At 38.5% G+C, this 17,529-nt stretch overlaps 1 protein-coding gene and 1 long non-coding RNA gene across 15 annotated transcripts in view; one reads left to right on the top strand and one right to left on the bottom strand.

The window, feature by feature from the left end:
- PPP6R3 (protein phosphatase 6 regulatory subunit 3) overlaps positions 1–17,529 on the bottom strand; it is a 57,246-nt gene that overhangs the window by 23,654 nt on the left and 16,063 nt on the right. For 9 of the 14 annotated variants that reach the window (XR_009724514.1, XM_061346873.1, XM_061346888.1 and 6 more), the window contains 12 exons: positions 16,024–16,150; positions 13,600–13,832; positions 11,933–12,119; positions 10,884–11,021; positions 10,290–10,355; positions 9,797–9,909; positions 8,995–9,108; positions 8,151–8,280; positions 6,302–6,454; positions 4,217–4,366; positions 3,631–3,695; positions 297–412 (listed from right to left, as the gene is read on the bottom strand). Coding sequence is in view for 13 of the 14 variants with exons in the window: in XM_061346873.1 (XP_061202857.1) it covers positions 297–412; positions 3,631–3,695; positions 4,217–4,366; positions 6,302–6,454; positions 8,151–8,280; positions 8,995–9,108; positions 9,797–9,909; positions 10,290–10,355; positions 10,884–11,021; positions 11,933–12,119; positions 13,600–13,832; positions 16,024–16,035 (1,477 nt within the window). In the remaining variant the exon portion in view is untranslated. The other 5 variants (XM_061346917.1, XM_061346902.1, XM_061346911.1 and 2 more) reach the window with 4 other exon arrangements.
- On the top strand, positions 14,872–16,227 carry LOC133208993 (uncharacterized). The gene is made up of 2 exons (XR_009724556.1): positions 14,872–14,954; positions 16,018–16,227. It is a non-coding gene; the product is annotated as an uncharacterized LOC133208993 (long non-coding RNA).

The following is a 17,529-nucleotide window of genomic DNA, read 5'->3' as shown; positions in this document are numbered from 1 at the left end:
CCCTCACAGGGAAGAACTTCTTCCTAATACCTAATTTAAATCTCCTCTCTGTCAGTTTAAAGCCATTCCCCCTTGTGCTGTCACTACAGTCCTTTGTAAAAATCTCCTCCAGCTTTCTTGTAGGCCTCCTTTAGGTACTGGAAGGCTGTTTGTTTAAGGACGTCTTGTTTTAAATTGAATGCGTCAAGAAAGTTTCCTTCTTTTACCTGATAGCTGCCTTTAATTTACATTTGATTCATTTCCTCAAAATTTTATAATGAAAGCCATAAAGACAAATGTAAGGCCATTAACATTACCTTTAATGAGCTGCTGAACTTGTGTACTGTTTGGCCCCTTATCTGTACTGTGCACAATGCAGTTTGCTATTCGTGTCAGATGACCCATATAGCCATACCGTCTTCCTCCTTCAGCCCTGCAAGAGACAAAAGGAATTCAACTGCCCACATTCTGAGCAACTACACCACTGTATTTCATTATGCAACACTATAGCAGAGTCAAGAAGTTACCCATGACAAACACAGCAGGGGTTCTTAAACAGAGGGGTTGCATTGTAAAACCAAAGGTTCCCAAAAGGCTCAGGAATTAAAGATACCAATTGGCTTGACTACACTAAGCCAGTCTGGAAGACTTATTTATTAGGAAGTATCTGTTGCTGAGAGTATTTTTCTAAACCCCAGTGCACCAAACACTCTCTCAGAGCTTTAAGTTGATGATAAGAAAAAATTCTTACATCCTAAATACACTCTAACATTGCAGATTTTAACATTTCATTTAGCATACAGAGCTGGAAAGGTACAACCAACTGAATTTGTTTAGGTTACTGCTTTTTTAGGAAGGACATTTAAGTAACATACCAAAGGTACAATTACAAAGCAGTCTGCATATTTTTTTGTAACTGAACTGCTTTGTAGACACAGGAATTACCAGTTTTTACGATCTAGAATCATAGATTAATTAGGGTTGGAAAGGACCTTAACATCATCTAGTTTCAAACCCCCTGCCATGGGCAGGGACACCTCACACTAAACTATGCCACCCAAGGCATCGTCCAACCTAGCTTTGAACACCACCAGGGATGAAGCATTCACAGCTTCACTGGGTAACGCATTCCAGTGCCTCACCACCCTCACAGTAAAGAACTTCTTCCTTATATCCAATCTAAACTTCCCCTGTTTAAGTTTGAACCCATTACTCCTCGTCCTATCACTACAGTCCCTAGTGAAGAGCCCCTCTCCAACATTCTTGTAGGTCCCCTTCAGATAACTGGAAGGCTGTTATGAGGTCTCCACGCAGCCTTCTCTTCTCCCTGCTGAACAGCCCCAACTTTCTCAGCCTATCTTCATACGGGAGGTGTTCCAGTCCCCTGATCATTCTCGTGGCCCTCCTCTGGACTTGTTCCAACAGTTCCATGTCCTTTTTATGTTGAGGACACCAGAACTGCACACAATACTCCAAGTGAGGTCTCACGAGAGCAGAGTAAAGGGGCAGGATCAACTCCTTCAACCTCTTGTTCATGCTCCTCTTGGTGCAGCCCAGGACACGGTTGGCTTTTTTCTGTCCGAGAAGCTAGGGACCAGGTTAGGAAAACTAAGGCCCAGTTAGAATTATATATGGCTAGGGATGTGAAAGATTACAGGAAGGGATTCTATGGGTACGTAGCAAATAAAAGATAGACTAGGGACAAAGTGGGCCTCCTCTGGAAGCTATCAGGAAAACTGGCTACCCTGGATTTGAAGAAGGCTGAGGTTCTGAATGACTTCTTTGCCTCGGTCTTCACTGGCAAATGCTCTGATCACACCATCCAAGTCTTGGAAGGCAGGCGCAGGGACTGTGAGAATGAAGACTTTGGGCCCACTGTAGGAGAGGAACTGGTTCGAGACCATCTTAAGAACCTGAATGTGCACAAGTCCACGGGACCTGATGAAATCCATCCGCAGGTCCTGAAGGAGCTGGCAAATGAACATGCTAAGCCACTGGCCATCATATTTGAAAAATCATGGCAGCCAGTTGAAGTTCTCAACAACTGGAAAAAGGGAAATATAACACCCATTTTCAAGAAGGGGAAAATGGATGACCCAGGGAATTACAGCCCAGTCAGTCTCACCTCTGTACCTGGCAAAATCTTGGAGCAGATTCTCCTGGAAGGCATGCTAAGGCACATGAAAAACAACAAGGTGCTTGGTGACAGCCAGCATGGCTTCACTAAGGGGAAATCCTGCCTGACCAATTTGGCAGCCTTCTATGATGAGGCTACAGAACTGATGGACAGGGGTAGAGCAGATGATGTTATCTACCTGGGCTTGTGCAAAGTGTCTGACACTGTCCCACACAACATCCTTGTCTCTAAATTGGAGAAATATCAATTTGATGGATGGACCACTCGGTGGATAAAGAACTGGCTGGATGGCCGCACACAAAGAGCTGTGGTCAATGGCTCTGTGTCCATCTGGAGACCAGTAACGAGCGGTGTCCCTCAGGGGTTGGTGTTAGGACCTGTCTTGTTCAACATCTTTGTCGGTGACATGGAGAGTGGGATCGAGTGCGCCCTCAGCAAGTTTGCCAATGACACCAAGCTGTGTGGTTCAGTTGATACACTGGAGGGAAGGAATGCCATTTAGAGGGAACCTTGACACACTTGTGAAGTGGGCTGATGCCAACCTCATGAAGTTTAACCATGGCAAGTGCAAGGTCCTACACCTGGGTCAGAGCAATCCCAGGCACAGCTACAGATTGGGCAGAGAAGAGATTCAGAGCAGCCCTGCAGAGAAGGACTTGGGGGTGCTGGTTGATGAGAAAATGAACATGAGCTGGCTTCAGTGTGCACTTGCACCCCAGAAAGCCAACCCTATCATGGGCTGCATCAAGAGGAGCATGACCAGCAGATCGAAGGAGGTGATCCTGGCTGCAGCACCTCCCGTATGAAGATAATGCTGAGAAAGTTGGGGCTGTTCAGCCTGGAGAAGAGAAGGCTGCGTGGAGACCTCATAGCAGCCTTCCAGTATCTGCAAGTGGCCTATAAGGATGCTGGTCACAGACTCTTCATTAGGGACTGTAGTGACAGGACAAGAGGTAACAGGTTAAAACTTAAATGGGAGATTCAGACTAGATATAAGAAGTTCTTTGCTGTAAGGGTGGTGAGGCACTGGCATAGGTTGTCCAAAGAAGAAGTTGTGAATGCTCCATCCCTGGCGGTGTTCAACGCCAGGCTGGACAGAGCCTTGGGTGGCACAGTTTAATGGGAGGTGTCCCTGCCCATGGTATGAGGGGGTTGGAACTAGATGATCTTAAAGTCCTTTCCTACCCTAAGTATTTTATGATTCTGTGATTTCCTGTCCTCTTAGAACTTATGGTGTGTTCTTGTAATTTAATATACATAAGTAGACTTTAAAGTTTTTCAATATCATAATAATATATATGACAAGAATGACTAACTAGCATATTCTTCAATGGTCATGGGAAAAAGCATTACTATGCTATCAAAATATAGTATGAGAGAGCTTTAATTTAAATATTAACATTTAACAGTGTTTTAAGAACACTGCCAGCGCAGCTATGAATTAGTCACACATACATTTCACAATTCAAGTCTTATGTGGACAATTGCAGGTAATAAGAAAACTAGTTACTCACTGTTTCTTCTCATTCATCTCCCATGCTTCAAGTATTCGTTCTATTAATTGGCACTTAAGGAAGAGCTATCAAAAAAATTGAGAACAAAGAATGCTTAGCAGCAGTAAAGTGAAACACTATAATGCATTTTACGGTTGTTTTTAACAAATACTGAAGCCTTGCAAGACAACTAATTTCAGGCTCAGGATAAATAATTTCAAAGTGTTTTAAAAGTTCAGAAGCAGCAGTCATCAACCAGAAATCTAAAAGTTAAACCTACATTATTTTGACTTCTCTTTGCAGCTGCTGAGTTGTGGTAGCATAAAGGTACTGAAATAGCAATTTTTACTCTTAAAGTAAGAGGAACTCCTCCTTCAAGGAAAGTAAGTATTTGCAGGTCTGCACTCATGCCTGCTTCAAGGCAGCAAGTCTACTCTATGGCACTTTCATGTTTTAACACCCTAAATGGACATAGTAAAGAAAAACAGAAATATTCCTGTTCATTCTATAAATAAAGTAAGATCAGGATATGTTTTATGTAAGAGTAACTGCTACCACAGCTGGGAGACAGAAAAATTCAAAAGACTCCCCAAAACCCAGAACTTACATGCTTCAGCAAGAGATTGTCCCCAGTGGAATCCTGATCTGTAATTGTGCCATTTTCCGTGCTTTCAAGAGGATTTGCAAGAATCAATGCAATACAAATTTCTACTTGTGTATGCAGAAAGTTATTCCATGTGTACTTAAAGAACATGTCCTGAAAAAACAAATTCAACAAGGTTTACACAAACCAAGGTCTTGTCATTAAACACAACCAATAGTCTTGCCCCAGCAATTCATCTGTATTATTACACTGGAACAAATTCTGTAAGTTTTACAATAGTTATTATCGTGCGAGAGAAACCTTGTAACCTACAAAAAAGTTAATTATTGTGCTTGCGATAATCTGAACATAAGGACTAGAATACTGGATCAGAACAAAAACTCTAACTGAATTTTAAACTGTGGTAACCAATAATTCATGTTCAGAGAATGAATGGAGGAATGATGTTCCCTACTTACACTGCTTCTAGCTGCAGCCTGGAGTCACTGCAAGTCAAGAGTACAATGAATGCCCTGAGCAGGCCTTGAGACTCCTCTTTGAGTTCACTTAACCTTCTAACATCTACAATACTGTTTATAATGTGCTCCCAACTTCAGTGACATTCCTTACAAAATTATATCTACCTGTTTTGAACCCATCATCTACTAATTTAATTCTACTATTATAGAAGGCTACCTCAGATAATCTAGATGCAGTTTAAGATTATTAAATGCATTACACAAGACAGACAAATACTGAAGTTGAGATAAAACAGTGTTAATTTAGTTGTATTCCTAGTTCTCCATATTTTCCCTCTTAAAGATTTTTTCAAGCTCTGTGTCCCATTTTAGACTGACTGCAAAACTCAAATGACTGCTGTCACTCGTAAAATGAAATTAATACATGGCAGTGATTGGAACAGTATTAAAAAAATTTAAGTCTCATTCAAAACACAGCTAAAGATTTCAAATCCCTCCAAGTTACCTTCAGTCCTAAACTAAGGACATCCTTCCATGTGCTACTAGAGCTAAACACTTACTTTTCCTAACAGTCAAGTGTGCACAGTAATGCACTGGTGTTGCAGCAAATAGCATGAAGCACCAAGAAGTTTATATGGCTATAATTATTTTTCTTTCTTTATATAAAACCTGCAATAGAAAAGCAGGTTCAAACCTCACTGAATTTGGTTTACGAAATAACCTCCTTATAAGAACATGTAGGTATTCACAACATGTCATTCCCACAGACAACACACCCAGGAAATAGGTTATGGCGAACTTAGCACCGGGTTGCAAACCCAAGTTATGCAGAGGAATTCCAATGAAAACATTACAAATGTAGTTGTATTAATTAGTTGGAGCAAAAAGTGATTTTAGGGTAAAACCATTTGGGGCAAAGAAAATCCTTACACTAAGTTTGCAACAGCCTGCTTAGAAGTTTACATTTTGTATTCAGAAGTTACAGTGTAAGTTCCAGCATTTTTTGCTGGGTTGTTTTGTTGGTTTTTTTTTAATCCAATTACCAACATCTGCATTTTTTTGTCAACCTATATACAAAGAATATGTCCTGCTACAGCTGAAGTACAAGGCAGTAAATACTTAGAGTACACACTCCACATCTGCAAAAACAGTGAGCTAACTGACTGAAAGTTTGCTGTGCAACATACTGGTTTTAGAGGACTGAAAGCATACAAGCCACAAAGAATATCTGTCCCTTTACAGAACAACCCTGAGATATCATTTGATGTGATGTGTATTACTGAGAGGAAAAAATGTTTTGAGGGAACAACTTAGGAAAAGAATGAAAACAAGCAGGGGAAGCCTTGAACATGGCTGAAAACTTGAGAACATAAAAAGTGAAAAAACAAGCCTGCTAAGAAAACCAGTTTACTTATGAAGGTGTAGAGGATAAGAACAATTCAAGTGGTCAGAGGAAAATTCACCTGTTTGAAGTCAACATTAACAGTAAAATCCACTATGAAGGGTTGTTAAATGGCGAAAAAAAAGCTACAACAGTCTGAAAAATTAAGCTACTAAATTATCTGCAGTGACATAAAAAATTAGATCTTAATAACAATACGTAAAAATAAAGGCAGCATAAAGTTCTTACCAGTATTACTCCTATGCTGTTAAGCTCTATAAGCTCCTGATTCACACTGCTTGTATTCATCTGTAGAAGGCTAGATATTAATCTAATCACATTTAAACGCGTGTTTCCCACAGGTGGATCCAACACACCCCAGGTTGTCTTCATGACACTTTTCTGTAAAGAAAATTGTACATACATAAAATCCATTAAAATACCAGCTCATCATTACTATGCACAATGACAGAGTAGTGCTAAAAATATATATACAATTAGTCCTTAAATCTTGTCTTCACCCTGCAAACCCCCATTTTTTTATTCTGAACACTACAGCTTATTTTAACTAAAATTAGCCACACAAAACTGTAAAAACAGACATGAAACCGACAACATTGCAAAAATTTATTGTTAACTACAGAGAGGATCTCAAAGTAGATGCATTCTACCCAATCCTGAAAGGAATTAGGAGATAATTCCTAGGAAATGCTTCTCATTAGTCAATCCAGCTACAGTCTCCATTGCTACAATATTCACAAAACAGCTAGGTGGACAGTCTATGAATATTGTAATGAAATATTGTAAGAACTCAACAAACCAAGCTAACTTAAAAACAACTTCAGTAAGCAACAAGCTCCTCTGGTTTCTTGTTCTCATGATAGCCAGTTAAACAAGAACTATGTCACATAAACAGCCAATAAGAAAAACTGGTATTAGCTACTCTAAGACGTAAAAATCTTGTAGAAAATATGCAATGGGCAGGGAAATTCATAATGAAAATACCCTCCTATCTTAAGGTACAAACACATTTTGACAAGACCACTATCGCTGGATGTTATTTTTTGCCTTACCAGTGCCATCTCTGCACCAGAAAAAGAAACTGACATCCTGCTAGTTTGTTTATGCCATTCCTTACACATGACAAAAATCTAAGGATGCTCAAAATGCATATTTTCTGACAGTTGGACATACTTAGCTTTTGAATAAGTCATCTAGTGAAGTCACTGAATATGTTGCTCAAGTATCTAATGTGACCTTGCTTTTATTTTAATATAGACCTGTACCTTGCCAGGTTGTTGCAATAAAGACAAGACAGTTTCCTTATTACCTCTTCAGCATTTGGAAACTTTGAGGTCTCATCTTCTTTACGCTAAAATACTACTACTTTGATCCCCCCCTCCCCCCCCCATGGGGTACTTCATACAACTCTGGTCTTTATTTTGACTTTGGCACACAAGTCCTTTCCCCTTAGGGACTATGTAACACAGTTTAGGGTGCTGTGCTTTAGCTGAAATTCTGCAGTGACAATGGAGCATATGTAAACCCCCTATTTATACATCCTGTATTTATCTTCTGCAACAGCATGACATAGGTAAGTTGCCTGAATCAGTTAAAAAGCCTAAAGAATTTAACATGCTTAGAGTGCAGGGTATGTGCTGCAGAGCTAGTCTACTCAAGTTGTGGGCGAGTCTAGGGGAATTCTGCAGGCCTCATCTGGGCAATGCCAACATTCCCAACAACTACTGCATCCATAGTCCGTATTTCTTATTCAGATCAGATTTCCAAGCAGAAAGCAGGACCCACCTTAAGCATATATGGCAAATCTCTTTTCATTGCTTTCTGAAAAAAAAGTAATTGCTTCAAGGCTATTCTGCCAATTAAAGTTTAAACTGGAAAAGCGTATCAATTAGCAGAACACATTGGCTCAGGGACAAGAATAATGAACATCAAAGCTTTCAAGAGGCTAGAAAGAAGCCTGGGCACTTGCCCAAAATTTGTCAAACTGAGCTTGTTTTGTTATTATCGCCTGCCTGAAACACAGTCACACTGTGACAGTCTTGTCTCAATTAATTTGGTAACACAAGGTTTCACTTACTTTTGGAGGTTCAAGTAGGAGTTCATGGAAGGATGAAAGTCGTGCTTTTATGGCTTCTAAAACACTTTTATTGACTGAATATTTTGAATTGCTCATGCCAGGAGGACAGATCTCTATATGGCCTTCAAATCTAAAACACACACAATTAAAATCTGATAATTAATATCAAAACTAGTTGTAAAACATCTTTAAAGTCTTCTTTTGAGTGTGTCACAGTTCTGAAGGCATGTGAAAATAATGAAGCAAGTAAAAACATAAGGTTACAAACACAAAGTGTCAAGTAACAGCTGAGCAAGATTTTTCCAAACACTAACCCTAGTATTTTTAGGTTTATTGTGCTTGAAATCCCCAATATGGTTTTGAGATTATACATTACAGTTGTTCTATTTCCTCTTTTGAGGCAGATGAAGAGTTTCACTCATCTATCCATCTATCATATCTATCTATGATACAGTGGTACATAAACAAGTTGAATGTACCACAGAGGACAGCAGCTCAGCAGTTTCTCAATGTTAGGCTGTAATAAAATTAGAAATAACCTTTTTAAAAGTCAATACCCCCTCACTTTACTCTACATATTTTCATCAAACTCTTTCTGGATACAAGAAAGAGCAATGTAATTAGCCTGAGCTATCAAGTGGTATAAATTAGCTTCTAGAAAAAACAGCAGAAAGACCAATCATTTGGTGAAAGTGTAATAACGCCAACTGCAATCACTTGGTTTGCTCTTTTACCTCTTCAGTTACAAAAGGCCACAAAAATAATTTGGTCATAAGTATGTGAAGACACTATTGCTGAACACAGATACATTATGCAGGCATAATTTAAGTGAAAGACCACTTACGTCTGTCGTCTTGTCTCAAGTAAGGTCAATAATATTTGGATTGCACTGACTATTGCAGATTCATTTTTTTCTTTATGAAAAATATTAGATAGCAGCTGCTCTATGATTTCTTGCCTGAAAAGAAAAGTATTGGCATCAGATAAAACACTACCTCCAAATACAGCTGTTAACAGAAGTAGCTACCAGGTGCGCATGTAAAATTAATAAAGGAATACAGTGAAAACCAGTAGCTATTTCATGCTAGCAAGTACCACTAGGACAATCACTCCCATCCTCACTGTCCTGATTATATTTTCCTATTCTTTCCATTGAGCTAGATTTAGATCCTTCTATAGGATCTACTGAGAAACAACACTACAAAAAGGAACTTTTCAGTCAGACCAAAAACCTGATTCAGCTTCCCACAACAGCCTCACAAACCTAAACCTATAACCAGCAAAAGAAAGAATGGAATACAGAAGAATCTTCTCTGGCAGAAACACACACTTGGATTAAATTACAAGTAACAGATCAAAGCAGAAGTCTCCCATGTATACTCTGCAAAGTATCAAGCTGACCTCCACCTGTTTGATCCCACTAACTTTGGCAAAGCAGGAAATATTTTAATGAGACACATCTCACCCCAAGAAGTCCTCCAGGTGGGCTCTGCTTACTTGCTGAGTTATTTTGCACTACACAGATGACAGTCAAGAAAATTCAACTGAAGAGTGGAGCTTGCCATTTCTAATGTTTTTCAAGGTCGGAAATTAAAGACCTTTTTATGAACTGAAAATACAATCAGGAATGGAGCAAGCCAACTTACTTCTCTAGACTTGCAAGCAGTGGATCCGGTTCTGAACTGTTCTGTACTTGTAACATCTGGTCTCTGCTTAAACGAATAATTTCACACAGTGACTGTGATGCATTTGAATGCCTCTGGAACAGAAAAATAAAGCTTTTCACTGTAAGAGTAACAACAGGCTGCACTGTAACTCTTCCAACTAGAAAAGGTGGAAGTTTCACCTCAGACAAATCACTCCTACACAATAAACATTCAAACAATAGCTTTATGCTGTAACAAAACCTTAACAAGACAAACTTGAAGCATGAGGCAAGAATATTTTGCATATTAAGGTGGCAAAACATAGAATACGTATAAGGCTTTGACGTGGATTGAAGTGGGACCAAAAAGGGGGAAGGGGGGGCACAGCTTACTGAAAAGGGCTGAAAACAGTAAACCCAAAAAATTCTAGTACTATGTTGTACAGCAACTTGCTGAACAGACAGACCCAAAAGAGCTTCAGACCAATACTTACATCTTCATCTTGAGATGGATGTACAATTTCCACAAGCCGCTGGATGATTCGCTCCTCATTTAGCCACTGTAAAAGCATTTGTGAATCTTAGTGAGAATTTTATCCGTGTGAGTGAATTAACAAAATTAAAAGTAGTCATTTGACAATTGTGATGTCATACTGTCAATATTACTAAACAAGGACTAACAATACTTCAGAAATAAAAGGTAAAAGTCAGTGTTTCTGAGCAATTACATAAAATAAAGCCTTATTTTTAAATAAACAGCCAAAAATATAAAAAGATGTTCACTGAAGTCTAGAACTTTTTAAAAACTGCATCTGGCAGTTGTAAGTTAGATGTTAAAACCCAGGGGAACAGATCAGCCTCTCAGTTTCTAAGTCATCTCCACCAGCACAGGCTGTGTTGGAAAGGTACTAGCAGCGCCATGAAACAAGCAGCAAACAAAAGCGGCCCAAAACCCCACAAAACCAAACCAAAACCCACACACTGAACTTCAGCACACTGAAGAACTAAACTTGGTAAACCCAGCAGAATATAAGCCATTTTACAGTTCACAAATGTCAGATGAAAATCTTTTGAGACACTTCACTTACATTTAACACTTCTTGTCGAGGCTGCGGAGGTTCTATGCAAGTCAGTAGCCTGAGCAGCAAGTCCATGATAGCAGAGGTCCCTATGTGCTTAATAATGAGGTCTACAAAATCATGTTTCTTCTTTAAAAAATCCACAATCTAGAAATCAAAAAGAATTAAGCTTGTATTTACTTATCTGTATTTCACATGGTAAATTACACCAATCAGATTTAGCTTCTCTCTCCTAGCAAATGGAGAAAATAAGTAAGAAGTTCTTAAGACACTTTCATTACTTAAAGCTTGCAGTACAAGGCAAGATAAACTAATATACATGTATAAAGTAGCAAAAGTGGCACATGACAGATCCAGACAATGTGTGGTGTGTCTTGGGCCTCCTGTCAAGCCTAACTGGCTGACCATAAGCTACTTATAATCCAATGCACTGTCAGGTCTCCTTTTTGGTATAAATTACTCTCATTCCTTCTTAGTGAGCAAAGCTTGACACAGCAAGACCTTAACATAATGCGAAGAAATAGAGAGCTTGCTAGTTTACAGAACAGTCACAGACTTAATTTGCTGAGGTCTGACAGCCTGTCACTGCAGCTGTTTGCAGTACTGGGACACATGAACAGTGCAGCAACATTTATGAACAAGGACTCCAAACATCTCTTAACTTGTTCTAGACCAACTCTTCACATCAAGTTGGATGCATTCCTACCAATTCAAATCACTTACCTTCACCTTTAACAATTAATACAAGTACCCTTTAACAATTAATACAAGTACCATCATATAAAATATTGAGCTAAGCTAAGCCAAAAGGTAAGCACTCTTACACTGATCGCACACATAGCTCAGGCAAGTATGATGTATTTGATCTGCATTTATCGAAATACGTTTTTTTAATCCTGTGCATACCATTAAAAATGGTTAGCATCTTCAGCTAGTATAGAAGTTGAATGCCCTCTTTTGACTTTGCTGCTATCCTCAAACAGGTAGTCTTGAAGCAGCATTGCCAAATACAACTTTATTAGAGCACTCGTTAAACTGGAGAGGTTGCAAATATTTACCTCTTCTGGTTTTCTGCTTATTAGAATACTTAGCACCTTGCTGAAGAAACTGGCCAGTAAAGGGTTTAGAGGAGATTCATTCAGGAGGAAGCTGTACAGTTTCATAAGTAAGGATTCTTCTTCTCCCAGCCTATCATTGATCTGTGAGACATCTGATGTAAGCAGCTCACAAGATATGTTTGGATATCTGGCAGGGGGGGGAAAAAAACAAAAATACAACAAAATCATACTGCTAGTCATACTTCAAAGTTGTCATACTCCCAGCTCTGAATTCAGAATCTGGTAAAGCTTCTGAGCAAGTTTTCAAGCAGGATTTGTCTGCACTAATTAAAGCCGCAAACTACTGCACTGTAACGTAACTGTACATTCAGCATATAAACTCTGTTCTTTCACTTAAGAAATGGACTACTCTGATCTTCAGTAGCAACAGGACAACACTAGGGAAGTGGGGAAAGGAAAGGGCAAGCTTTCATCTTAAGATCTACTATTAAAGTCTTCTGTTCTATCATTAAGCCTATCAGTTCAAGTCTTCTCCTTGCAGAAGCAACTTTTTTTTTTTATAGGAAAAAGTTAATTACCAAGAAGTTGACCAGACTGAAGTACTGGACGAATACTGGGGAAAAAGTGTGTTTGCCTCTCTCTGATACAACAGGGATTATATTAAAATGGCCAAAAGGAGTCGTTTCAGGATATTAAAATATATATATACATATTGCAGTTATGTAGAAGCTCAGTAAACTAGTCAGTCTGACAAAACCTGCAAAACTAGCTAGTACTGCTTCATGACACTGAAGCAGAAGCAGAGTCCAGAATGTTGAGAAATTCAACTAAGAGGCCATCAAGACCAGTAATTTCCTGCATTTGATGTACTATCACCTACTCAGACTAAAGACGATTTTGACTGACAGCCTAAGGTTTTTAAATGAAAGCAGCTTAAGTTTCAAATGCTACTAGAAACACTTACAGGAGGCTTGGTTTACCAGAAATGGCAAAGTGCTGCAACTAACAGTGTAGCTTATTATTTTTTTTCTCCCATACTGTTTTAAGAAAAAAAGCTACTGTCTGCATAGACAACTCTAAAATAGTCCCAAAACAGTCTAAATTCTTTTATACGAACTGCTGGGTTGACTTTCAAGTTTGAACCTTCCCAGCAAAATAGCTGAAGTCATGGCCATAGCTAATTAACTCCTAGAAAGGAGTTCCTACAATTCCTCTGCAAAGGAAAACATTAGTAATCACATGTTAAGTACATTCTTCCATAAGCATCTTCAAAACATCTTTCCAATCATCAATAAAATAAAGCCAAGCACTTAACTATACTACCAAACAGGGATTTTCATTCAACTGTTTCCTTAATCACCACAACGACAAGATTCTTCATGAGAGCTCCGATTTTATTTATTTTTTTAATTTTTTGTTTAAACCTCCTTTGGTCAGCAATTGGTTTTGGATGCATTTGTGGATAAGAGGCTTCCATTTGAAAAAAAAAATGCAAATACTAGACTGATTTTTAAGTTCTACAAAGCCTCCTGAAAAAAAAAAATTGCTCTAAAGATAACAGTATTGTACTAGCAAATACGAATGCAAAACACACTATCAAATTAACCAGAGTAAGATACCCCTCTTTCCACCTTCCCAAGTCTCTCCCACCCCAAAAATTTTCCTACTTATATCGAATTTGTTCATCCATGTCTTGAGGTGGCTCTTCGATAATAAATGAAACTAAGTCTTCCAAACATTCTAACTTCAGCAGAAAATCTATAAGTTTGCGATTCTGAGCCTTGCACTCTTGCAGAACATCCTCTTCATCCATCAATTCCTTCAGTGTTACATCTTCTCTCTCTAGAAGTGTATCTATGTGGGATGACGAATGGAGGTCAAATTTCCAAAACATGCTGGTCTGGATAAGAAGAATATACACAAAGCATTAAGTTCACAAATCTATTTAAGCAGTATTTGTATGTAACACTTTATACTAGTATTTTATAGCTTCTAACCCCAAAGTTACCTGCATGCATAGAAACTTTAGAACTCAAAGGAGACACGACAGTAGATGCTGACAATCAAAAGTTACAAAATCAGGCTTGATTAAAGATGACTGAATACTCTGTAGTAATTTTTGTACCTTCAGCAACAGCCAATATTCTAACATCCAAATATAGACAGCTCCAGGGTTTTACTTACATGAAAGGAACATGCTACTCTGCATTAAAGAAATAAGGGTAACTCTGTTTTTCATCTGTGGACCAGGTTTCAGGTTCAGAACCACGTGCTCATTATTAACAGAGCTGGGAAAGATAAAATGAGCACTGCATAAATGCACTTGAGTACTATCCCTACCACTGAAGGCCACACCTATGAAGGTGAAGGAATTATAACTTATTTTAACTTGCTGGCAGTACACATCAAAGTGCTGGAGCTAATTTCAACACAGTACCTCCTCACTCACTGCCCCTCCCTCCACAAACTTGACACAGGAGGAATAACACTTGACAATAAAATATCTTATGCAAACATGCAAAAGGGCAGTGGCCCCAAACACAAACACTGCAAAAGACCGTAACAGAAATGGGTAAGGATGAGCAACTTCACCTTTCCTTTAAAAAGGCTTTGGCATATATTAATTCTGTTGCTCTAAGACACTTCGCAAGCAGTTGCTACCGAGACAACCGTGCTATCAGGGAAGAGTATTTCAGCCTACGATAGTGCCTGCTTTCACTTCACATTAAGCTTAATACAAGCGTTTGCTCCACCCCCTCCTCTCCAAAACAGGTCTTGGATATGACATTTAACCTCTGACACAGTATCAGCTGGTCTTACATGAATGCAGAACATGGACTAAAAGATACTACAGATACTAGAGTGCTGCAACAGAAACTTTTCTTTCCTTACAATTGGAACCAGTAATTGTTTTTTAAGCAGTATTCATAAGGAAACATTCCCTTTGCTCCTTTAGTAACTGCCTTCCAATTCAATACATTAGTTACTACTGTGGATTAGCCACATCAGCTGTGGGGACATGGTTAATGCAAAGAACATAGATGAATAGTAGTATTTTAGCAAGAACACATCTGCAAGCTGCAGGGGGTACGAGGCAGCAAGCTTAAATGCTTTTGCTGTACATTCTTATAAAAACCTACTGACACCCCCCCCAAAAAAAAAAAAAAACAAAACCAAAACCCAACTATCTACTTCTTATGCAAATTAAGATAAAAACAGATTTAAGCATTTATTTCCAAGTTAAAAGTGGATTCAGCATCCACACTAAAGCTATTTAAAACAGTGAAGTGTCAAATTTAGTACCTTGAGCAGTTCAGAAAACAGGTAAAAGTCCAAGCATCCAGCAAACCCCTTATGATTATCTTCAGCAGCAAGACTGCCAGGATTTGGCCAAACATTGAAAAGCCTGGTATATTCACTATAGAGAAGTTCTAATTGCTTTCAGGATTTTCACTGCTGCTTTAACCATTATACACTGATCACTTAATGCCATCTTGCTTTGCTTAGCGTAAGGCGTAAGTATACATAACTGCCCCTAGATTACATAGCTTTCTGTTTAAAGATAAGGGAGTCAAACAAATCAGGAAAAGGTACAGCTAATTTCAATTGCAGTATCAATCATATATAATCATCTGAGATTCCATGCAAGGATTAAGTGGTTAAAAAACAGAAAAATTGTTTTCTAATAAAAGAATTAGTAAATCTACAAGTAGGGTTCAAAACATCTGATCTCATGAATTAGCTTAAATCAAAATATACAAAGTTGTTAAACACACTAGCTTGTGGGTGGGTATTCAGCCTACACAGATTTACTGTAAGCAAGTGAAATTACTGCATTATTAGCCATGGGCTAAGTTTTGTTTGGTTTGCCTTTTTTAAGGCTCTAGAAAGTGGATCAAATCATTTCCCTTGCCACAATTAATAAAAGTAACATCTTTGCAAGTAACAACCATCAACGCTAATTCCAGGTGTAAATCCCTCTGCAGTGAACAAAGCTCATTTCAGTAGCTTCCATGTATTTCTCAGTTACTTATTTCAAGAGAAATTCAACAATGGAAAATAGCAAAAAAAAAAAAAAAAAAAAGGCATACTACTGCGAACATGTTACTGCGTTATTTCACAAACTGTCTCGCAGGCAAGCTCTTTTAGGGGTGCTCCCTCAACATGGCAGGTGCCGGCCAGAGATTATTCCGTCACTTTTCAACAGGAGCCCAGGTCCTTTGAAATAAGGAAAGATAAACAACATAAAATGCACCAAAGATGAAGTCCAGGAACCCTGGCGAAAACAGAATTTTCTTAGGCGTTATCTAGAATTGGTCTAGCATAGTTCTGAATGGAAATTTAAAATACAAAGTTGTTATTCTTCCCACAGCCTACTTTTCTACCCTCCCTCCCCAAACCTACCAATTCTGAAATTCTTAATTATCTTCATGTTTTTCAAATTTCAGTCCCATTAACATAGTCACAGTTACGCCTGATGTCCACAAATCACGGATGCTCCTCCTAAATTTCACTATCTGCAAAGATAAACTCCACAAATCAGCTGGGTTGTGGTACTGCCAATGTTCACCTCCACTACCAATATGAACAGAAAAATCATGTTTGGTTTCAACTAAAGATGTAAGAAACTGCTAAATATTAGATATGCTCAAGATTAGATACTTCTAGAAGAAAAGTAATCCAGGATAATACTAAAAACTCTCAAGTGTAGAAAGAAAAAGACAGTAAAGATGCTGCAGATATTTGTCTTTTGTAACTTGAGTTAGCTTTTCCTAATCTCTGAAAACTTCCAGAGAGCAAGACTAACAGACTTCTAATTCACGGAAACACCACTTCTGAATGTTCACGTCAACTTGCTGATGCAGAAGTTATGTCAATTCAAGATCTTAAAAATACTGCTTTGTTTCCCTGGTTAATACTGTTAGCAGATTTGAATGAATGCTGAAATAACATTCCACATGGTAAACACCTGACTTAAATCTGAAAAGAAGAAAGCACCCCACCAAAATGCAGAAAGCCTGTCAACTGCTCTGAGATAGAGGTAACTGAAATTCTCACTTGAATTGTTTACTAAAGGGAAGAAATAAAGCTTAGAAGCAATTCTTTCAGACCAGAAAAAATAAGAAGCCTTCTGCCTACTACAACTGAAGAAAACCACACAGTATTTTGTTTAACAGTAATTAAGTCTGTGGCTCTTTCTAGAGGCTGAAAGCTTAACTGACATCTCCATCAAAACAAGTGGTAACAACTGTCTCAATAAGTTTCTGTAACTTCCAGTCAACACAGCTATCAAACACCTTTCCTAAACACAGACATTTCTGCTTTCAAGCTACAGGATGAAGCTACGAATTCCAGTCAGACAAGCATTGTGGACAACATCTCCCATACTGAACTTTTTACAAAACAGACTCATTACTTTAAAGCATCCAGAAGTCCCTTAAGCAAGTAAGAAACCTATTCAAGTTAGCTGCTCATTTAACCTTTAAGCATCATCGTCACATAAAACAAACACAAGAAACACTCTGCCATGGAGTTACTTACAACTTGGTGCCTCATAACTCTACATAACAGGTGGGTATTGGTAGCTACAAGCAGAT

The sequence above is a fragment of the Neopsephotus bourkii genome, unplaced genomic scaffold (genome assembly GCF_033783945.1).
Source record: "Neopsephotus bourkii isolate Nb327-2 ecotype Australia unplaced genomic scaffold, CSIRO-AGI_Nbou_v1 NB_42, whole genome shotgun sequence".
Classification (NCBI taxonomy): Eukaryota; Metazoa; Chordata; class Aves; order Psittaciformes; family Psittacidae; genus Neopsephotus; species Neopsephotus bourkii.
This window is presented reverse-complemented; position numbering and strand designations above follow the sequence as displayed.